At 40.5% G+C, this 24,093-nt stretch overlaps 2 protein-coding genes across 3 annotated transcripts in view; both read left to right on the forward strand.

Annotated features, from left to right (window-relative positions):
• LOC147604454 (endochitinase 4-like) overlaps window positions 1-15,101 on the forward strand; it is a 68,941-nt gene extending 53,840 nt beyond the window's left edge. Inside the window, exons 2-4 of one of the 2 annotated variants that reach the window (XM_086794852.1) lie at window positions 14,209-14,424; window positions 14,522-14,636; window positions 14,782-15,101. In XM_086794852.1, the coding sequence (XP_086650978.1) occupies window positions 14,209-14,424; window positions 14,522-14,636; window positions 14,782-15,073 (623 nt within the window). In that variant the 3' untranslated portion in view covers window positions 15,074-15,101. Of the gene's footprint in view, window positions 1-14,001; window positions 14,425-14,521; window positions 14,637-14,781 lie in introns of those variants that run through there. The other variant, XM_086794851.1, reaches the window with a different exon arrangement.
• The window catches only part of LOC147604453 (endochitinase 4-like), a 101,255-nt gene extending 86,096 nt beyond the window's left edge, over window positions 1-15,159 (forward strand). Inside the window, exon 4 of the transcript XR_015265340.1 lies at window positions 15,089-15,159. The gene's annotated coding sequence lies outside the window, so the exon portion shown is untranslated. The remainder of the gene's footprint in view (window positions 1-15,088) is intronic.
• Window positions 15,160-24,093: the final 8,934 nt, after the last annotated feature.

A 24,093-nucleotide genomic window follows, 5' to 3' on the forward strand; every position in this document is an offset into this window, starting at 1 on the left:
TTAAGAAATTTTCTTATTTTCTTTTGCCTTAGTTACATGAATATCCAGATTCTTGGGTAAGTTGGGTAAGGGAGAAGGCAGTGTCTATGGTTTTGGACAGATCTATCAATCCAGTTGATCCCGATTCCCCCTTTCCACCTAATAAAGGAGCCAAGGATACAACTTCAAAGAAAAGAAAAAAGGAGGAGAAGAAAAGCCATGTCAAGGATGGCGCATCCAAAAAGAAAAAGACCTCTGCCAAAGAGAAGAAGAAAAGAAAGAAGAGCCCTACTAAGAGCAGATATTCCAAGGGGAAAAAGAGCCATTCTAAAGAGAAGACCCATTTTAAAGGAAAGAGCCCTCAGGCTACAGAGAAGAGCCCTAGCCCTCCTGCTAAAGAGAAGACCCCTAGCCCTCCTGCCAAAGAGAAGAGCTCTTCACCAGCTCAAGAGAAGACTCCTATATCAAAGAGAAGACCCATTCTAAAGGAAAGAGCCCTCAGGCTACAGAGAAGAGCCCTAGCCCTCCTGCTAAAGAGAAGACCCCTAGCCCTCCTGCCAAAGAGAAGAGCTCTTCACCAACTCAAGAGAAGACTCCTATATCAAAGAGAAGACCCCTGTCAAAGAGAAAACCCCAAGCAAAGAGAAGACCCCTGTCAAAGAGAAGAGTGCTACTAAAGGTCTTCTGTTTCACTCACCAGTGAAATTTAAAATTCAGAAGCGTCGTTCATCCAACAAAGAAAGTAAGAGGGCAAATGTTGGCTCTCCATTCAATTTCTTTTTCATGTTCCCCAAGAAGACTGCCAAGTCTCCAAAGCCAACCTCCAAAGAACCTTCTCCAAAACCAGACCCCACTGCCAAATCTCCCTCGCCAACACCTAAAGATCTCAGAGAAGAGCCCAACTTACCACCAGTTGAGGAATCCACTGCAAAGTCTTCCTTTCCAACACCTCAAGAGCTCAAAACTCCAGAACTTGAACCTCAATCAGCAAATTTGATCGAAGCAAACAGAAGAGAGAAAGATTCTCTAAAGAACCAGGGTCATCCCATGCCAAAAGAAAAGTTGATTTTGTTGAGTGATTCCACAAATTGGCTTTTGTTTTGTTCATTTTGTCCATATGAACACACCCTTTTTGGGACTATATTCTGTACTTAAATTCAGTATCAATAATTTGATATTCAACTGTTAAACCTTGTTTTGTGTTGCGAACAATATGTTGACCATTTTTGTGAAGAAGTCAAGACGAAATTAAGCAGAATATATTGATTACATTATTGGAGAAATCCTTTTCAGCTTTACAAACTTGCCCTTGCAAGTGGCTCAAATACAACTTTTTTTGGGGGGAGACATGTGATGCATGAGGTTACACTCTCCATCCTTGTACTAACAACAATATCATCTACTTTGAATCTATATTCAGGTGATGTTTCGTCCAGAAACTCAAGCGACTCTCTTACATGTTGTAGTCTCCAGTTTGATGTTACTATGAGGTTCCATGAATGGATGGACTATGATGTTAAATTCAAACTCTGGACAATTCTCTTCAGAATCCAAAGGGACCCAACTACCAAGCTTGCTTTTCCATCTCCTATAGTCATAGCCCAAAACTAGGGATTGACGACATAGTTGATATGAGATAGACATAGAATTTGGGCTTACTCTACAACTGATATTATCGCCAATATGAAAAGTTTCCTTGGTACTCCATCCTTATCCAAGTACAGTGTCCAGATCAGTCGTAGATAGGCTTCTATTAAGCCACATCGTTCTTGTCCTCTCCAATTCCATTGTATTGAAACATGCCACAAAGACATGTATGAGCAAGAACCATTGAATTTTTATCCTTCTTGAAATCCTTCCAGGAGACATAGCTTTAAGAATATCATCTTTGATTTTGGATTTGAAGCTTGTTATGGTATTTGGATCAGGAACTTCCCATTCCAGTGACATTAATGTGGGAATAGGTATGTCATATAATTCTCCATGAACACCTTCTCTTGATGGAACCCTGTATTCTGCAAAATACACAAATATATCCACTGATTTGTAAAATGAAGGTGGTTTGTCTGCATACATTACATCTGCAATCCCCTTGTGAATTGCTTTGAATGTGCCACTTAAGCTCTCAACAGGCTGCCACTCCACAGCTGTTGATGGAAAGATAACTGAAATTAAACAAACAACAAATATATCAGAAGGAGAAATATTGTGTTGTATCAAATAGATAAAGTTTTGTTAAATTACAGTAAGAATGGAGAATTGGATGTTCATCCAAGTTCAATACCATGTCTTTGGCCATGTAGACATGTTGAACTTTTGCAAGCCAGCCATTGTCGGTCACTTTGAAGGCAAGAACACGACCTTTCCAATGGGATTTCACTTCATTTCGCTTGGTTCTTTTCACCTTGTGGGCACCTTTGCAAGAGGGAAGCATTGTTACCCAATCATTCACACGAAAAGACATGGGTTTCCAAACACCATCCTCTCTGGTGTTATGAAAATCACAAGAAGTTATATTATGAGAAGGACGACGTGAGGACGCCATAGAAGCTCACAGATGAGAGAAAAATAGTGAGTCTTTTGAAAATGCAAAGAAAGGAGAATAAGCCATATGCCAAAATGGAGGGAAGGTGGAAAAGGGAATGAGCCATACCAAAATGGAGGGAAGGTAGAAAGTAGACGTTTGAAAAAATTTGGTGATTTGTCATTAATAGCGTTGTTTTCAGAGCCTGAAAAGAGAAGATTTCGTATCTTCCTGCTTAATTTTTTGAAATATAAAATGGAACAAGATGTCACTGTTTTGGACCCAAACTTTAATGTTAGCCATCGTAAACATCTAAATTAAGCCATTTTAGCCGTTCGCCACTAAAATAGAACCATTAAGAAGACATTTAGAGGAGACAAGAATGCCATACTTTTGTCTACGTGTCAATTCACAATTGGACAATTTCTTAATCCTTAGATTAACAACAACCCTTTTCTAGCCATTTTTGGCCCTAATGGAAAGCAGTGCGTAGCTAGGAGAATGAAGAGAGCAAAATGAGAAGAAGAATACATACGAAGGTAGTTCACTTTAGAATTTCCCTCCTCGACAAGAAAAGACAAGATATCGAGGATGAAAAATTCTCCATCTGTACTCGGGAAGGTGTCTTCAATGCAATTTCTATCAGATTCTCCAAAAATTTATTCATTTAAGATGAATACGATTGTTTTTGGATTATACATAAAAACTTTTTAAGATTTTTTAAATGAATATGGCTAATTTTCAACGTTACGTTGCCTGATTGCTCATTGGTTTGGCAGCTATTTTCTCTCTCTTCTAAAAGGCCCTCCAAATGACCTCCGAAATGTTCTAATGTTAGTTCTCAATCCAACCAAAGGGAATTTCCCTTTCTCATTAGACGATGGAAGAGATCCAAGATCACTTCAAGACAATAGCCCTCTCCTCACACACACCCTCACACTCTTACGACATCAATGGCAAGGCATAAGGGAGAGAAAAAGAGACACACACACTATCACACCTACACACACAAGCCTAGCACTACAATCAGGAAGAGAGCTAGAGAGCGAGGAGGAGGCAAGAGCTTAGTTCTAGATCCAACCCAAGGGAATTTCCCTTTCCCATCATCATTAGACAAGTTCACTTATGCACTCCAAATTTCGTTGACTTTTGGGCATTTAATTGATACACCTACAAATAAAGTTCGGAATATATATATATATATGGGAAGAAATAAAGTTCTGAATATACAGCTATTTTGGTTATTTTTTTCTTTTAATATATATATGGGAAGAAATAAAGTTCTAATATACAACTATTTTGTTAAAACAGGTTTTTGTTTTTTTTTTTAATGTGAAAAATTTTAAGTCTTTTTTAGGGGGCAGAGAGAAAGATAGAGAGGAGGGGAGAGATTAGAATTAGATTTTTTAATAGGGAAAAATTATTGAACTTTTTTTTTAATACACCAACCCACCGAAAGGTTGGTTTGGGGAAGGTTGAAATTTGAAGACTTGTCCTAACTTTCAATTTAAAGGCCATAAACTTGGTTGACTTTGTGTGAAACGGAGAAATTTTCAAAATAGATAGTGGCCTTCAAGGTTTCTAATTTCAGCACTGCCGGCACTCGTGCCCAATAAAATCGAGTCTATGTCCTGCCCTGCCCTATAGACTATATATATACACTTACAAATTAAAGTGTGGTTAGGAGGTTAAAGTGTGGCCCCATGAGGTGAGGCGGTGATGTAGCCATAAGGCAAGTGTTAACTAAAACTATACTAATTGGTGGTATGAAATGCAAAGTCCTCAGGGTAATGCTAATTGTTGCCATATACATAGGCAGTGATGTGTGTGAACACACTTAGGACAGCCAGGGCACTTTTTCCCTCTTTAGGAGGTTTTTTCCCCCGGCTTGTATATACGCCCATCATACTAGGGCTAACTTATCTTTTGTACATTGACACAATCTAATACACTTTGTGTTGTGTGCATTCTTGCTTCTTCTTCTCCAAGCTTGGTGTGCTTTCCTGCAACCCTAATTCCAACAATTGGTATCAGAGCAGGCATCGGCTCCCAGGGCTACGTCGCCAGCACCCTCCGACTCACGTTCTCCGATTGAGGTAAGTTTTCACGAGCGCTTGTAGGTCCCTATACTCTGCAAATAAACCCCGTAGGGCTTTGCGTTCTCAGAATTTGCATTTGAGGTCGTTTCGGGCTCCGTTTTTGCATTTCAAGTTTTGCACAGGTGTTTTCTGCAGAAATTTCGACAATGCAGTTTTCTGCAAAACAGGCATACGTACTCTATTGTGGACCATGCTACATAGCACGAGTTGTTCTCTGTTCAGTCTTTGCTTCATTACAGGTAGCTTTTGCATCAGTTTCAGTCAGTGGCCATGGCTGATAACAACAATGATGTATTTCGCATGTTGTCTGCTGAAGACAAACTGGATGGAGACAGTAACTACCCACTTTGGGCATACATGATGCAGCATGTTTTGGTTGCAAAAGGAGTGTGGAACATTGTGCAGGGTATGGATGTATGTCCAGGTTCTGTGGATGTAGGATCTGTTGAGGATGTTACAGGTTCTAGCAGCTCTACTGTTGCTGCTGTTTTACCCACACTGCTAAACAAGCTCGTTGGGATGGTAAAGATGCGCAGGCTCATGCCTTGATTGCACTTTCTGTCAAACGTAACATCACCCCACATATTCGTTCAGCTAAAACAGCAAAACAAGCTTGGGATATTCTAGTTGGTTTGTATGCAGGTCGTAACGAGGCAAAAATCGCTTACCTGCGTAAAGAGCTAGAATTGAAGATTATGCAAGAAGATGATGACATGAATGTTTTTCTTGCTGAGATTAAAGATCTCAAAGAACAGTTGATTTCTACAGGTGAGATTATTCCTGATCATTCTCTTGTGCAGACTGTTCTTGATGCTTTACCTGAGACATATCAGACTTTTGCTTCCACGTGGAGACTTCTTAATGAGGACAGACCTGATGCTATCAAGTATGATACTTTAGTCAACAAGCTCTTGCAAGAAGCGCAGTCCAGGCAAAACAGGGCCAGGCAGCGTGCAGTTAATCAAGCATTTATTGCTGCCCAGCAGCATAGAAGAAGTGGTAAGGCAGCCCCTTCCACTGTTTCTTCTCCTATTAGTAGGTCTGCAACTTCTTCTCCTTCCACAGGTAGCAACAATAAGTCTGAGAAGGCTCTTGATAAAGGCAAGAAAAAGACCAGGTGCAACTATTGTAAGGCAAATGATCATGTCATTAAGAACTGCCCTAAGCTAAAGGCTAAAGAGGCAAAGAAGAAAGAGTCAAATGCAGCCACAATAGCGGATGCTTCTACAAATGCAGATTCTGCAAATGTTGTGCAGGATATAGAATGGGCGTTTAGCGTGTATTGCCAGTATGACCCATCTGTACATGATGCATGTTTGGCAGTTTCTGTTGACTCTAATGTATGGTATTTTGACAGTGGTGCTACAAAGCACATTACCTCACATCGTGCTATGTTCACTTGTCTTGAGGCTGTCTCTAATGAGAATACTGTCACATGTGCCAATAATGCTTCTTACCCAGTGAAGGGCGTTGGTAAAATTATGCTTACTGCTGCAAATGGCAGCGCTTTCACACTTTCAGATGCTTTGTATGTGCCAGGGATAAAGAAGAATCTATTGTCTGTCTCTGCGCTTGCTAGACTTGGATTTGTAGTCAAATTTGTGGATGACAGATGTATTGTTCATGATTTGACTTCTGGTGATACGATTATTGCATCTGGCACCTTGTTTCGTGGGCTATATAGGCTCAATTCTTATGACAAGTGTGTGGAAGATTCAGCAAATGCAGTTTCTGATGAAAAGGCAGTTTCAGATGCAAAACTATGGCATGCTCATTTTGGTCATCTGAACTTTGCTAGTTTGCTGCGTTTGCAGAAATTTGATATGGTTGCTTCATTGCCCCCTCTTGAGGCACCATTAAAACATGTTTGTGAAGGCTGTATTTTGGGCAAAATGCAGCATTCTGCGTTTCCAAAGGATGGTTCTATGCGGGCCACTCGCAAATTGCAACTTGTACATAGTGATGTATGTGGGCCTATGCAAACTCCGTCATTTGGTAAACACTTGTACTTCGTGACTTTCATTGATGATTACTCAAGGCATGCATGGATATATCCACTGAAGGCAAAGTCCGAAGTGTTTTTGTGCTTCAAACAGTTTTTTCTTATGGTTGAAAATGTATCCAATTGTACTGTGGGCACCCTCCGTTCTGATCGAGGGGGGGAGTACTTGTCTAAAGAGTTTGATGCATTTCTGGCTAGTCGTGGGATAAAACACCAATGTACAGTGCCGTATACCCCTCAGCAAAATGGTGTTGCTGAGAGGAAAAACAAGTCACTTATGGAGATGGCACGATGTATAGTCAAGAGCCAAGCTTTGCCACATGCGTTTTGGCTTGAGGCTGTCATGTGTGCTGCATATGTACTCAACAGGTGTCCCACTAAGGCCTTGCAGTCTATTACTCCATACGAAGCTTGGCATGGCAGGAAGCCTTCTATTGGTCACTTGCGTGTCTTTGGTTGCTTGGCCTATGCTTTAGTGCCTGTGCAACAACGTAGAAAATTGGATGATAAGGCTGTCAAATGCATTTTTGTTGGCTACAGTGCTGAGAGCAAGGGTTACAGGTTGTATCATCCGCAGTCAAAGCGTATCTTGATTAGTCGAGATGTTGTTTTTGTGGAAGATGCTGTGCAGCCTTTGTTATCATGTACCAAAGAGACAGGTGTGAGCTCACGGGATGTATTTGATACATTGTTGCCTCTGTTTACAGGTGGGAATTCAAATGTAAGTCCTAATGAGGTAAATATTCAGCCTATGCAGATTTCAAACGACATCATAGATCAGCCTATTTCTGATGCAGATTTACAGGATGTAATTTATGAGGATAGGGCTGAAAATGAGTAGGCTAGAGGTATACCTAAATGGCTGGTGCAAACCTTGCGTGATAGTAAAATTGATGCACCTATGCCTAATCGTACTCGTTCAAGTTCTCAGCATGCCTCTTATGCATCAGATTGTTATGCTTTGGCTGTGTCTAGTATGTGTGAAGAGGAAGAACCTCTTTCATTTGATGAGGCACAAAAATCAGAAAATTGGTTGGCTGCAATGCAAAGTTAATATGATGCTATAATGAAGAATGGTACATGGTCTTTGTGTGATTTGCCTATTGGTAAAAAGGCCATTGGATGTAAGTGGGTTTTTAAGTTGAAACGAAAGCCAGATGGCAGTGTTGATCGCTATAAGACTAGGCTTGTTGCAAAGGGTTATGCTCAAGAAAAGGGCATTGATTTTGATGAGACCTTTGCTCCCACTTGTCATATGACTACCATTCGTAGCATTTGTGCATTGGCAGCTCATAATGGTTGGAATATACATCAGCTGGACATAAAGACTGCGTTCTTGAATGGAGATTTGCATGAGGAGGTGTATGTATCGCAGCCTCGTGGTTTTGTTCAAAGAGGGCAAGAAAACAAAGTGTGCAGGTTGAAAAAGGCTTTATATGGTTTAAAGCAAGCTCCACGAGCTTGGTACGAAAAGATACATGCATATTTGACTGCACATGGGTTTCAGAATAGTCCAACAGAAAGCACTTTGTATGTTAAACGTGTGGATGGTGTACATCTAATCATTGCTCTCTATGTTGATGACATGCTGCTCACAGGACCAAATGAGAGTCATATTGCTGATTTTAAGGCTGATTTTAATGCCTCTTTTGAGATGTCAGATTTGGGACATTTGCATCATTATTTGGGGATACAATTTAAGCAGTGTGATGGAGGTATTGCTTTGTGTCAGACAAAGTATATTGAGACATTGTTGCGGAGATTTGGCCTTGAAGACTGCAAGCCTATTGCTACTCCAATGGAGACAGGTTTGAAGTTGAGTCTTCATGATGCTGGAGATCACTTTGATGTCACACTCTATCAGACAGCTGTTGGTTGCCTCATTTATGTATGCATTACGAGGCCGGACATTCAGTTTGCAGTCTCACAGGTGAGCAGGTTTATGCATAGCCCAGGGTCTCAGCATTGGAAGGCAGTTAAATGCATCTTTCGCTACTTGAGTGGCACCATACATCTTGGGTTGTTTTATCCCAAGGGGGGATCGTTGCCGCCAGATTTGCATGCTTTTTCGGACTCAGATTGGGCCGGTTGCTATGACACAAGAGAGTCCACAAGTGGTTTTTGTTTCATGCTCGGTAGCTCATGCATATCTTGGTTGAGCAAGAAGCAACCTGCTGTGGCCACTTCGAGTTGTGAAGCTGAGTACAGGGCAGCTTTCACAGCTACGGTTGAGTGTGTGTGGCTCAGACGGCTTATGGCTGACTTGGGTGTTGGACAGGAGTCCCACCTCTATCTTCACTGACAGTCAGAGCGCATTGGCAATTGCGAGAAACCCAGTTTTTCATGCTCGCACAAAGCACATTGAGGTGCATTATCACTATGTCAGGGAGAGACTCTCAGCAGGAGAGATCAGCTTGGCCTATGTGCCAACACAGGACAACCTCGCCGATCTTTTCACAAAGGCGCTTCCTCGTGAGAAGTTCGAAGCTTTCCGCAAAGCTTTGGGATTGCTCCCCTTTGTGGATTGATCTACTTCAGGCATGGCACTCCCCTATATATGAGTGCCAGCTCTCGTTTCACACCATCACTCCCAGGGAGATTTGTTGCCATATACATAGGCAGTGATGTGTGTGAACACACTTAGGACCGTCGGGGGCACTTTTTCCCTCTTTAGGAGGTTTTTTCCCCCGGCTTGTATATACGCCCATCATACTAGGGCTAACTTATCTTTTGTACATTGACACAATCTAATACACTTTGTGTGCATTCTTGCTTCTTCTTCTCCAAGCTTGGTGTGCTTTCTTGCAACCCGAATTCCAACACTAATGCGCTTGATGCAACTAATCCTAGTTTGTACAATATAAAAAACAAAGACATTAGAGACATCAAAAAGCAACACACAAAAATCCAACAAATACACTAGACCAATCAAACTAACACACAAAAATCCAACAAATACACCAAACTAATCAAACCAATCAAACCAACAAATACACCAAACCAATCAAACCAAAAAATTGCTAACAATCCAAACCGAACAACTCAATCAATCTAAATCACATAACACAAATCAACACCAAATCCAACAAAACAAGAAAAAGCACAAAATCAATATACTTTTCCCTCCTAACGTAACCCTTCCTAATCATCCTTTCTTCCCTTTATCAAACCATTACTACACATCATGGGTCTTCCACCACGTGGCAACACTGGAAAAACATGCCCTACACAAGAATCTAATCAAGCACTACAGCAGCAAAGCAATCGTGGTCCCTGGTGTAGTGGTGCCATTGGAAAGCCTAAATACACCATACTCATCACTAGCACAAACCTCACCAAGTGGGGAGTGCACTTACCTTTCTCATGTCATTGGAAACTTGGATGCTTACTCGCCGTCTTGGAGAAGAGGCAAAACCACGTTAGCAAGCTTAAAGTTGAGAAGATCGACTCTCCCCGTAACCATGTAAGTTTTCTATATTGTGAGCTTGGGACATCCCATAGATGTGGAAGAGCTCCAAGATCGCTTCAAGACAATAGCCCTCTCCTCCTCACACACACCCTCACACTCTCACTACATCAATGGCAAGGCATATGGGAGAGAAAAAGAGACACACACACTATCACACCTACACACACAAGCCTAGCACTACAATCAGGAAGAGAGCTAGAGAGCGAGGAGGAGGCAAGAGCTTAGTTCTAGATCCAACCCAAGGGAATTTCCCTTTCTCATCACATTAGACAAGTTCACTTATGCACTCCAAATTTCGTTGACTTTTGGGCATTTAATTGATACACCTACAAATAAAGTTCGGAATATATATATATGGGAAGAAATAAAGTTCTGAATATACAACTATTTTGGTTATTTTTTTCTTTTAATATATATATGGGAAGAAATAAAGTTCTAAATATACAGCTATTTTGTTAAAACAGGTTTTTGTTTTTTTTTTAATGTGAAAATTTTTAAGTCTTTTTTAGGGGGCAGAGAGAAAGATAGAGAGGAGGGGAGAGATTAGAATTAGATATTTTAATAGGGAAAAATTATTGTACTTTTTTTTTTAATACGAGGGAGAGAAGACCATAATCAACCCACCAACCCACCGAAAGGTTGCTTTGGGAAGGTTGAAATTTGAAGACTTGTCAATTTAAAGGCCATAAACTTGGTTGACTTTGTGTGAAACGGAGAAATTTTCAAAATAGATAGTGGCCCTCAGGGCCTAAATTTGACGGGTGCCTATGAAATTTTTTATGACAGGCAATTTTTTTTCCAGCCTTTCGCTTGACAGGTTTCAACAAAAAAGTTCTTGTCAAATGACAGGTAAATTTATATCAACACAGATACCATAAAAAGAAGACACATAAAATAGAGAATAACCTACAGACCGGCTCTCTTTAAAATCACATTCATGCATATCTTGCCAGTGCAAAATCAATAATCATCAAAAGATATCAAATAAAAAACCACTAGATCACAATAAACCTTGGACAAAAGACTGAAAATGTGAACAATCATCAAAGTTGTGCAATCCAAAAATCACTCTAATGGCATAGCTCTCCTCTTTTTTGCTTTACCCCAAATATCAAACACATCGTCCCAGTCAATCAAAGAACTCCCACGTGCATCAATAGATAGAAACATCAAAGCATCCAAAGTGTCTAGTCGTAAGCCAGATCTTGAGGTACTTTTGATGAAATTTTGGCGAGAAAAACTGCGCTCACATGTAGCAGTACTTGCTGGAACAACCAAACTTAATTGCCATAAATGCATCATTCCGGGATATAAATCCCACCAAGTCTTGGTTGCGCTGCACACTTCCCATGCATCATGTATACTCTTATTTTGTGTAGTACACCTTATTGGCAACCTTATCAACAAAATAAGAGTATACACCAGCAGTACACCTTATTGGCCACCTTATCAACAAAGGCATAAACATGTGGATGTGAGACAAAACCATCCTTTGTTGCAAGAGCCTGTCTATGGGCAATACAATGTACACCCATGATATGAGGCATAACTTCTTGAAAACGTGCAACTACACCTATCTTGTGCCCAATCATAACAGATGCTCCATCAGTTGCAATGGCAATGAGCATTTGAAGTTCTAACCCAGTGTCCTTATAAATGTACGCATTGCATCATAAATGTCCTTTGCATTTGCATTCTCCACAGGTAACAACTCAACAAAGGAACATTTTGCACGCCCCTTTCCGGAGTTACCAACATACAAGACATAAATGATCAAATGCTTCTCCATAGTGCGGTCTGTACTTTCATCAATAAGCAATGAGCAAAAAGGACTTGCACGCATGTCTGCTAGCATCTGCTTTTTTACATGATCTCTAATGGCTAACAACATTTCTCTTCCAAACATTGGGTTCACATATGAACCATACTCATCAGAAGCAGGAACATTTGGTGTACCAAGCTCACGCAATAGCTTGCATTGGCTAGGATACTTCTCTAAAGGAAGGTCTTCACAAGCACAGAAATAAACGAGCTTCATACATGTCAAAATTCGAGCTTGTTTCGTGTGGACAATGCTCTCTATGCCATGGTCAAGAGGCCCTTTACCAACATCATTGATGCGTTTTCTTGCATTCAAAATACGCACAGCATCCTTATGAGAAAGTGTCAAAGCATGATCATGCAATGCTGAGATCATTGTGCTTGAGGAACCCTCTTGGGATGTATACATATTCACCTTTTTGGTGTCCTCACAATAAGTACATTTTATTCTTTCCTCATTCAACATGGACTTACATAAGTAAGCCCATGGATGGATGAGAGTCCATTGATTACGCCATTTCCTTTTAGTCTTCTTGGAAGCTTCTGGAGCTTGAGCAGACTTGTTAATCTCAATAGCCACATGATCATTTACATCAGCACCACTCATGCTGCCACTCATGATAGTATCATGGCCTTGAGCATTGGCCACATCACTTTGTGCATTAGCCACATTTCTTTGTACATCATTACATGCATTGCTAGGTTGGCCGGCTCCGCTTGACTGCTGAGAGTGAACTCGCTACTCTCTTGCTAGGATCCATTGTCAACTAGCAATAGGCAGAACTAACCTAGTCTGCAACACATTGAACCTAGTCTGCAACACATTGAACCATACCATACATGAGCGAGGTAACCATTAAATATCCCAAAAAACTATACATAAAATGCATTCTATTGTCTACATATGATTATAGTAATGAGTGCATTAATTTTCTTCAACATTTGTTTGCAACAAAAGCATAGAGCTCAAACAAGAAGAATGAATCACCAAAAGATAGCATCACTTACTCTTAAAATTTCCAAAGACTCCTCGCGTAGAAAGCTTAAGACTTTAGTCACGAACACGCTTGTTGGCTGCCAAACTACTGGGCCTATTCAGCAGGAGGATGCTGCATGCAGCGCTCAGATTCAGCAGCTCAAGTTTCAACGTGAACTCCTTGTCTTCTACAAGTCAGAGCCACTAGCCCGGCCATTGTCATTGTCATTGAGGTCCCTGTGCAGACTGCAGTGCAATTCTGTGTAGAGGCGGGCGGCTCCTGATTCCTGAAGACTCCTGTGTGTAGCGCTCGTCGCCGCTGGTTTAAAGTTTTTTCCTGCGTGTAGTGTTTAAACCAAAACCCTTGTGATTCGTGAACCCTTCCATACCTTGACCGGCCACCCGTCACAGCGCCCGCCGCCCAGTGCCCATGCGTGTGTAGACTGTAGTGTTCAAACTTTGAATACCAAAACCCTTGTGAACCCTTCCATACCTTGACCGGCCACCTGTCATAGGCTACTCACAACGCCCGTCGCCCAGTCCATTGGAAATTTAGTAATAATTACTAAGCATGTCAAATTTCAATTGACTGGCAGTATTTGGAATAGCTTGTCGAGGTGACAGGCAAAATTTTTTCTTGGGCTTGTCGTTTGACGGGAATTTTTTTCAACTACCTTTTTTGACAGGCAAAATGGCCCTTGACAGGAAAAACAGCCGTCAAATTTAGGCCCTGGTGGCCCTCAAGGTTTCAAATTTCAGCACTCGTGCCCAATAAAATCGAGTCTATGCCCTGCCCTATAGGCTATATATATATATACACCTACAAATTAATTTGCGAATAAAGCTCGGAACATATATACACCTACAAATAAAGTTCGGAATATATATATATATATGGGAAGAAATAAAGTTCGGAATATATATATACAGCTATTTTGGTTTTTTTTTTCCTTTTAAAATTTGCAACGCACACGTTTTAAAAAATAAAAGTTCTGCGTGCCACAGCCAGACTTGCAAGACTTCCGAGTAGTGGAGTTGTGCCGTGAACGACCTGCAGCCTCTCACCCAACTTGTGCCGTGAGAGACCCGCAGCCTCTCTCTATACACAATCGGTCGCCCCACCCCGCCCTTTATATACATGAATCAAGTGTTGTTCAACATCATCTGCCAAATTAATCCACTTGTGTGCCTTAATCATCTGCATATCTTGTAATTGCGCCAGCTAATTGCTGCTTGCTGCTATAATGGAATCTAATTCCTGTCGCATACTGCATATCATTGTGGTCTCGCTGGCCTTCCTACTGTCCGCAGCCCCATTTTTGAACAATGAGCTACTAGCGGCAGCCCAAGTGTCGTCTATTATCACGACCGACATCTTCAGCCAGTTTTTGCCCCAAATCAGCACGAGCGGCTGCGAGGGCAACGGATTCTACACGTACGACGCCTTCACGCAGGCGGCCGCGGCCTTCGACGGCTTCGGCACGTCCGGCGACTCTACTGTGAACGCCCGGGAGCTGGCGGCCTTCTTTGCGCACGTGGCGCACGAGACGGGAGGTGATGCAATCCAAACCACAACTAATTATTAATCACCCGTAGTAGTGTACTTATTTGTCCTTAAATTTCCTCTTCTTTTGTAATTATAAATCTGCAGAGGGATGCTACATTAACGAGCAAAACCCACCTGAAATCTACTGCGACACGACCTCCTCATACAGCTGCGCTTCAGGCCAAAGCTACTATGGACGAGGCCCCTTGCAGCTCACATGGTAGGCAGCTAGCCCGTACTGGAAGTCATCCGCCGCCGCTAGGCTGTAAAAGCACTCCTACAAACATTTTACTTATTAATGTACTGATTTTTCATGCCACCTAGTGCAAACATCTAATGCCCCATGAATAATATCGATGGCCCAGGAACTACAACTATGGGGCGGCCGGTAGCTACCTGCAGTTCGACGGCATCAACGATCCGGGGGTGGTGGCCACCGACGCCGTGACTTCTTTCAAGACGGCGGTGTGGTTCTGGATGATCGACTCTTCGTGCCATAGCGACATCGTCAACAACGAGGACTTCGGCGCCACCATCCGCGACATCAACTCCCAGGAATGTGGCGGCAGCAGCAGCGAGGCCCAAGACCGCATCAACCTCTACCAGAGCTATTGCTCCACTCTCAACGTCGACCCCGGTTCCAGCCTCAGCTGCTAAGCGGCCATATATTAGTGTTCTATACCTAGCTATGCCAATAATACAAAATGAGAAATATAGTCCTCAACCCGAGCGTTGTTGTTGTTGCGGTAGGGTATGTAAAAGGGGATTTTGCATAATATACATATATAGATTCCCTTTTTGATAATCCTATATAAAGTGAAGAGTGAGAAATCACGCGTCCCAATTTAGGAATTTTTTTATAGCACGTGCATTTTCAAGCACACTTTCATGTCCACAAAGGAATTGTGGAAGTATTGAACTAACAAATATTGACATCATGCATGCTTTGTTAGCTGCTGATGCACATAGGCCTTCTGCACATAGGCCTTCAAACTCCATTAAGAAATAGGAAGCTCGTCAAGGACTCATGCTACTTTTCTCAGTGTGCTTGTTCACCTCTATGCCAAGAAATTTGACCACCTTGTCAATTGCTACCCAGTAACAAATTGTGTAGCCTAATGCCAGCCACCACAATCAACATACCTGTCCACCAAGGCATTGCCAAGCTTAATATAATCTCCGAAAAAACCACTCATAGATAATTGATTGATGAACGCACATATTTTGCTAAGGTATTACCAAGGACTTTTACAGTCCCATCATAAATTTTGTTTGCACTTGTCAGTTTCCCTACCTTCAAATGCAAGTGAAGGTGACTGCCTCTAGAGGAAAGAATTAGGTTGCGTCCTTTCAAAATAGAAAAAATCTTGTAAAGATGCCTTAGCATTACATTGTAGATCTTTTGCAAATGGTGCTACCCAAGAGTTTACATCTCAAGACTTTAACATACTTCAAAACTTGCAATTGATGTGTTAATGTCTTTCAGAGATATCTTGGGATTGATACAAAACAAAACTGACTCCTTCATTTTGGTAAGAACGTTTCTGACCGCCACTTCGAATGCATCGAAAAAACACATTGACAACACACATAGTTTGGGGGTTGTAGAATTGCTATTTGTGAGCATTATTTATAGATTTTGAAATGCTTTCTGCATTCTTTTGACCACATAAGCATTGCATCCTTCTTATTTAGAGTGTATAATGGCAAAAGGCCACATGAGCTAGATACTTTAGAAATCTGTTGTGCCATTTTATTTGACCTAGAAATTTTTCGAGCTCCTTCAAAGTGCTTGGTCGACTCAGATTGGTGATCACCATGATTTTCCTTGGATCTATTATTGGTCTTTCTTGAGAAACAATAAGCCGGAGTAAAGACTCATTTAGCTGGATTCAGCTTCATCTTGGTCTATATGTACCTCTCCATACATAATAGTACGCATTGGAACATAATGGAGGCCTAGCTGGGCAGGATTGATGAGCTAGTAGAGCTAGGCCCATATAGCCCCCAACTATTGTCAAGCATAGCTATTACCGGCATAGTAGTCAGGCCTTTAGCCAAGCCCATAACATACAATATAGCTGGATTCAACTTCAACTTGGTCTATGTGGACCTCTCCAAACATCACAGTAAGCAATGCACCATAATGGAGGCCTAGTTGGGCAAGATTGATGAGCTAAGACCATATTAGGGAGTTTGGGAAAATCCCAATTCCCATTATACAAGATCCAAAAAGTGGGGACATGGTGAATCCTTTTAAGATTTTTTTCAAAACCCCCTCATGTGGCATATCATTAGAAAGCTCTTGAAGAGTAGGTTCTAAATCTATATTCTCCGCCAACTTTGGAATTGATATGCTCAAGATATACTAAAAAGTAGATTGAAAATAAAATTTCCAAAGTAATGGGATTTTCCCAAACTCCCTAATATGGTCTCTAGCTAGTAGAGCTGGGTACATATAGCCCGACTACTATCAAGCGTAGCTATTACCGACATAGTAGTCGGGCCTTTATCTAGGCCATAACATATAATATAATGGAGGCCTAGCTAGGTATAATTGACGAGCTAGTAGCTGGGCATGTTCTATGTGGCTATTTTTGGGATAACAACCGGGGCACAAGCTAGTCTTGTGGCCGGACCTATTGTCACGCCACACCTCGATCCCTCAATCTAAAGAACAAAGAGCTTAATCAATTTGATTTGATTGGGGTAAGAGAGTAAGATGGACTGCAAAAATGAATGGTGACAAAGGAGTTAAGTGGGGGGCTGAATGAGATGATAATTTCAAATAGAGGAAGAAGGATCATATATTGTCGAGCACAGGAAGAGAAGATCATTACACAAATATATTACTAGTTATATTAAGAATACAAGTACATGTACTACATGCAAGGGATTCTATCTTTAGATCCATGTCCTCACCCATGGCCATTCCAACTTCAACAAAGAGTCCACTACTAGTGGTGGACTCTGCATCGTGTTCGCCACCACCAATATCATGGTGGCGATGATGATATCACCAATATCATGGTCTTTCATGGCACAAGTTGGGTGAGGTTGCAGGTCTTTCACGGAACAAGTTGGGTGAGGCTGCAGGTCGTTCACAGCACAACTTAACTCCTCCGGAAGTCGTGCGTCGTGCGTGTCTTATTGCGCCCATTATATATTCTTTGTTTTGGAGAACTTGGCCTTCCTTTCGATAGGGGATTTTTCATGGACTTGATTATATCCGGCTTTCTCTCGGGATCTCTCGAGAAAGAGGACTTCATCGTGGACTCGACCATGTGATAGACTACCTTTTCAATATCTCATTAGATTATCAAGATATATCTTCTTCAGGAGCATATCATTTTTTAACTCTTCTTAGAAGCCAAGACTCTTCAAATTTTCTCTCTCTCTCTCTCTCTCTCTCTCTCTCTCTCTCTCTCTCTCTTAACCCAAGGTTATTTAGGTGCCCAACATTACTCGACCTTGAGGCCTTGGGGTCATGCAAGAGTGGCCCTTCGGTCATGCAAGAATGTTCCTTACACATGTGCATGGCAAGAATGGTCCTAGGGCCCTTCTTGCTACAGAAGGACCACTTGCAACATGGAATACACAAGGATTGGAAAAGTCTCATTATCAAGCGAGAACTTCCTTTTTTAGACCAATCAAAAGTGCAATGTGTATTTTAATGTGTATTTTAATATATTTTCTTGGATTGTAGAAAGCTGTCCCATGGATGCGAATTCTTATAACACATGAATGGTCAATTCATTGCAGGCTGGGAAAATGGTTTTATGGCACACAGGATTGGAGATGATAATTGTTCAAAACTAGGGTGGTTTTATGGCACACAGGATTGTAAAACATGGTTTTCAATAGTATATAAAGACATCCTACATATGAAAGTTGTGACATTATTTCTTACTCATAGCTCATAACAAAAGCCAGCCTCCCATGGATGCAAATTATTATTGTTGCGAGATGATAAGGATGCTCCTTAGCAAGGTTGCTACGCCCCCTCCAGTCTCACAAGATGACTCAGTGTATTCCTCTGTTGGGGATAAAGATGAAAAATCTATCGTGTACTCTGAAAACAGACAAAAAGACCTTGAAGATGTAGAAAAACTGATATAGCTGAAGCCAAATTCGTGTATCAACAAACGATCCTTTAGAAGACCCAAAACAAGCCAACTGAAGAAAAGCCTACTCAGCAGGATGATTAGAAATTTTAGGAATATTTTGTATTGAGAACTTGGGCTCAGAACAATTTGTATCTCAATGTTACTTTAATGGAAAATATTTTGCGATATTTGAATTCATCTGTGTACTCTTATTATACTTCTCTCTCTCTCTCTCTCTCTCTCTCTCTCTCTCTCTCTCTCTCTCTCTCTCTCTCTCTCTCAATTTTTTCATAAATTATTTTTAAAGTTGTCTTAAATTGCTAAAATAATGAGGGGTTCAATAAGAATTCTGGATATTTAAAAAAACAAAGATATGAGAAAAAAGCTCGTTATTTATCAAGAAGAATCTTTACAAAATGAAATTTACTAATAAAGATCTGCAGGCTAGGGCCATTGGGGCTCCATGCCCTCAGGATTCTCTATCTCTAGCCCTGCATCCACATCCTGTGCCTGGGTCTCTTCTGTAGAAGTTGCGAATCAAAGCTTCTTCTTCGGAGAGTACTCTTTTTGCCAACCTTCTCAGAGGTTCCTTGCTTAAAGATAAAATGCTTAAAAGGTGAATGCATAGGCATTCTTTTCTTCTTTGATGTAGAGGCTTCACTTGTTTCACCTGTTGGACGTGACGAGTCAAGATCTTTTGGTGTAATTGCATTGTTAAGTATAATATTAATCGCCTTCGCCCACAACCAAAAATCAGGCATAGCAAGAGATTGCATTAAAAATAAAAATGGCTCAAAATTGAATATTGTAAAAGAGGTGAAAGCAACAAAAATGGGAGAATGAGTAACGTAACTTACACTGCTATTAAGTTTAGTGTACTTGGAACGAATAAATTTCCATACATTGGCAATAACATGCCACCCATAGGAGTGGAATCCTTTTGAAGAGGAACGGGTTGATTTAAAAACTTATACTATGTCTCCTTTTTTAACTAAGGATACAGAGCTTCAATGGTAGCAACTGCTCTCTTAGATGCCTTGTAACAAAATTTTAATGTTGAAAATTAAAAGAACTTAAGTAGTATGGTACAAATCATACAAAGTAGTACTTACAATTTACAATCTCCATGCATTCCAACCATGCTATTCATGAATAGACATTAGGGGGCATTTGGACATATTTTGGGCCTTTTACTAATGAAAGTAATTAGCAACGGACCAATAGGAATAGAGGATGTGTACATTTGGTCTCCTTTGAATATAGGGAGGGAGACCAAGCTTTCAGTACTTATAATTACACTTGTCCCTTTAAAAAATAGGGGGTTTAGGGTAGATATGGTCCCACCATTTATGTGGCTCAAAAATTCCTTAAAATTTTAAAATTTTTGAGATCCCCCCAAAACGCACATTTTCCCCCAAAAACCCATCTCAAATTTCATTGTGATCAAAAATTTCATTTTCAAGTCCACTTTCCCTCTTGAACATTCAAATTAAACTCTTCCTCCCTTTCTCTTCCATCTCTATCTCATTTGCCCAACCCTAATGAAACCATCAAAGCCCAAAACCCTAAAATTTCTCCTCCATCTTAATCTCCCTCCCTTCTCGGAGCTCGATCTCTTTCATCTTCATGGCTCCCGTAGTAAAACCCTAGTCTGCACATCTCTTTCCTTTTTACTCTACACCTAACCTTTCTACTCTAGCTTCCAAGAAGATATGGCTGCACCAAGAAGACCAAAAGACAAGATTGAGGACATATCCTTGCACAACAAGAAGGACGATGATGGTGTTTGCGTGGGACAGGCATTTCGTAAGAGCAATTGGGTTTATCTACAGCCTGTTGCAATCGGGCGCCTCACCGAGTTCGACGGTGAAATGTACTGGAGCACCATTGGAAAGGTCATTTACAAGGCTTCAAGAAGGCAAGCAACGAAAAACTAGCAGCCACAGTACAACATGTTTACACAGCACGAGATATCCATGTTCGCCAACAACAAACTCGATTTCCATACAATTGTAAGTATCGCAGGTAGAAAGGGGCATGTGAGATTTTTTGATAGAGATGTTTCAATCTAAGTCAACTGATTTCTTGTTTGCAGATATTTGTCCTTCAAACATGGTAGAGGAGCAGCCATTGGAAAGCCTTACCAGAACATTTCAAGCATTGCATGTGCAGACATTGGTCAGGCAATGTTTTCTTGTAAAACAAGTGCAGAACTTCTTAAGGAAAAGGTCTTCTTTTACCGACACTCCTATTTGGCGCCAAAGAAAGATGGTGGGTTTGGTAAGCTATAGATAATTATATCTCCACCCCTATCTTCTATAGAATGGCCAATTCTGGATGCTTGGACTGTAATGGTCATGAAATCAAAGATGCTTTGTGATATACAAGGGTCTTTGAAGTTTGCAAAGCCCTCAAGATCTATGAGTCTTATTTGGGTATGCCCAATACATCTTTTTGCCAAGATGTTCAATCAATTTTGTTTCTCACAAACACCTACCATGTTTGTGTGCAAGAAGATATTAGGTGATGACATGGTAGCCTTGCTTGGAGACCAGTGGAAGACATGGTAGCCTTGCTTGGAGACCAGTGGAAGACTGTAAGGATACATAAAGATGACACATTCAAGTGCAATATAGTAGAATCTAGTGTCTCATTTTGGTATCTCAAAGCTCGTGCCACACTACACATACACTTCTATTATGAGCGGTGGATAAAAAAGAATAGTTGTTTGGTCCCAATGCAGGTAGATGAACAAGTTATTTTGCCTCTCGACATCTGCGTTCGGTTGCCCAGTGTGGTGCAGTGGAAGTTGTAGGTGCAAGTAGACATTGGAGCCTCCTAAATATTAGAGAGCACCTCAATATCGTGGGAGGTGAGGATATTAGCAGAGCACAATTCAAGGTGAACAATAGGAAGATTCGAAAATGACTAGAGCCAAAGACTTTGGTAGATCCCGATTAGGATGTTGATGGTATATCGCGGGGATTTTGAATTTTGTGAATTTTGAAGCTACTTCAAGTATGTTAATTTTATAAAGTCCTTGCCCTCAAAAAAGTGTATTGTGCAATGAATTTTTGTCTTATAACAGCTATGAATTTAGATTTTTATATTAAAGTTATAACTCAACAAAGTTACTCTAAAGCTGTCTTGTATGTGCACAATAATGGTCAGCTCAGTGTAGGTACTAGGGTTCCTATTCCAAAATGGTGTAGTGGCACACAGATTTACAGCACATGGTTTTTTTATGTCGATGGTTTTGGAGTCCATCCAAAACAATATATAAAGACCAGTCCATAAGGGAATTGAGAACATAATATCTTACAACTTATAAGCTCAACTTATAAGCTCTATACAAAAGCCACCCATGGATGCAATTTCTTCTAATGAGAGGACTGTTCCTAGCAAGGTTGCTAGGCTAGCTATTTTAGTTGTTTCTTCTGATGATGACTCCTATTCCTCTGTTGGGGATACAGATGATCAACCTATCTAGATATCTGAAAGCTTCAAGAAAGACCTTGAAGATGTAGACAAACTGATAGATGAAGCCAAAGAGGTGCATCAAAGAATTCTTCAGATGAACAACCCAGAGAAGAAGATGGAGGAAAAATCTGTCGTGCAGAATTAGAAAGGTCTTGTATCGAGGGACTTAGGCCCAATAGAAGTCATTGTAACACTTGTACTAAACTGTTGTATCTTAGCAATGACTAATGTGATGAAAAATTTCTACATGGACATGTGTCTACTCTACAAAGTACGCATAACGATTTTGAAGCAAACGTCTTTAAAATTCAGTTTCAACTTTCAACCAAAGATAAGTTATGAGAATAAAAATTCTCAACAATCTATTTTATTATGGTAAAGCACAATACTCATAAAATACAATAATGAGAGCTCAATAAAATATAGAATGTTTATACAAATATGAACCGAGATCAATAAAAATACAGAATCTTTACAACGTTGTCTCTAGACATATACAAAATGCCTCTAAGCGGTTTCGGGCTCTGTAGCCTCAGCCTTGGCCTCCTCCTTTAACTCAGCCTTGGCCTCCTCCTTTGACTCAGCCTTCGGCACCTTGGCCTCCTCCTTTGTCTCCTTTGTTGGCACCTTGCATGCCTTGTCCTTGCCCTTGCCTGCAAATGGAAGCTTCCTCTTTGCCTTTCCCTTGCTTCCCTTCTCAGGGACTTCTTGTTTAAAGCTAAAAATGCTTAATAGGGGAATGAAACGGCATCTTTTTTCTCTTCTTTGATGCACTAGTGCCAGCTGGTGGAAGTGGTGAGTCAGGGTCATCAGGCGTAATTGAAGATAATGTTTATTGCCTTTGCCCACACACTCCACAACCAGAACTCGTCTGAGTGAACATCCTACAAAACAACATAAAAGTCAATTAGAATAATGGGGATATCTCATGACATGAACATAGAGAAATTATATTATAGTGATACAAGAAACTTACACAGCTGCTGTCAAAATTAGTGTACTTGGAAAGGAGGAACTTCCAGAAATTTGCAACTACGTGCCAACCACAAGAGTGCGAATCATTTTGCATAGGAACGGGTTGGTTGAGCCTAATTTCCACTCTATATCATTTTTCAATTCAGGACATAGAGTTTCAATCAATGCAATCGCCCTCTTACATGCCCTACAGTCAACGATATAAAGAATGACTTACAATCAACAATTAGGAAGCAAGAAGGAAACGATATAAAGTATAATGACTTACAATTTAGACTGTCCATGTATTCCAAGAAGGCTATTCATAAAAATTATCCGGCATTTCACCACATTTATTAAACAAGCAAAGACCAGTGCCCTCTGAAATTGAGAAAGTAAACAAAAAATATAAGAAACCTAACAGAGGCAACTAATAACTTAAATTCCATAAACAGCTTGAAATCTAAAGAAAATACATACTTCTCTATATATGGCAGCACAACAAAGCAGGTACCTAGACTAACTCCCTGGAAATAAGGAGCAAGGTCCTCGTCAGACCTCGATGGGTCAATCAAGATAGTTGATACCAAAGGATCACAAATATATACTTGCTTTGCCTAGTCTGGCAAAAGCTCTTTCAAAAGTACCCTGCAGATTGAATTAAAAACATTAGGAAAGGGAAAAAGAAATCAAAATAAGAAAGCATTCAAAAAAGGCGAAGAGTACACACCTTAAACAAGTAAGAACAATACTGTTCATTGATCTCTCTATTCTTTTCAACGAGCATATAAACATCCATTAGACTGATATGGCGGTACTCCTCCAGCTCGGCACTGTACGAGACATTGTATATAAAATTTCAATTCAAAAGCGTTATTCTCATCCAAATTGAATTTATGCATAGGAAGATGCATAAAAGATGGATTTTTAATTCAAAAATGTCAATTCTCATCCAAATTGAATTTATGCATAGGAAGATGCATAAAAGATTGAATTTTAATTCAAAAGTGTCATGTTCATTTAAAATGAAATTATGCATAGGAAGATGCATAATTTCAACTCAGACTAGCTGGGTTAGCTCACTTACATTGTACTTAGATTTTTTGGGAGTGACTAATCTCAAAATAGCTGGGGTAG

The sequence above is a fragment of the Cibotium barometz genome, chromosome 61 (genome assembly GCF_041138505.1).
Source record: "Cibotium barometz isolate CiBa-2024 chromosome 61, ASM4113850v1, whole genome shotgun sequence".
In the NCBI taxonomy this organism is placed as follows: domain Eukaryota; kingdom Viridiplantae; phylum Streptophyta; class Polypodiopsida; order Cyatheales; family Cibotiaceae; genus Cibotium; species Cibotium barometz.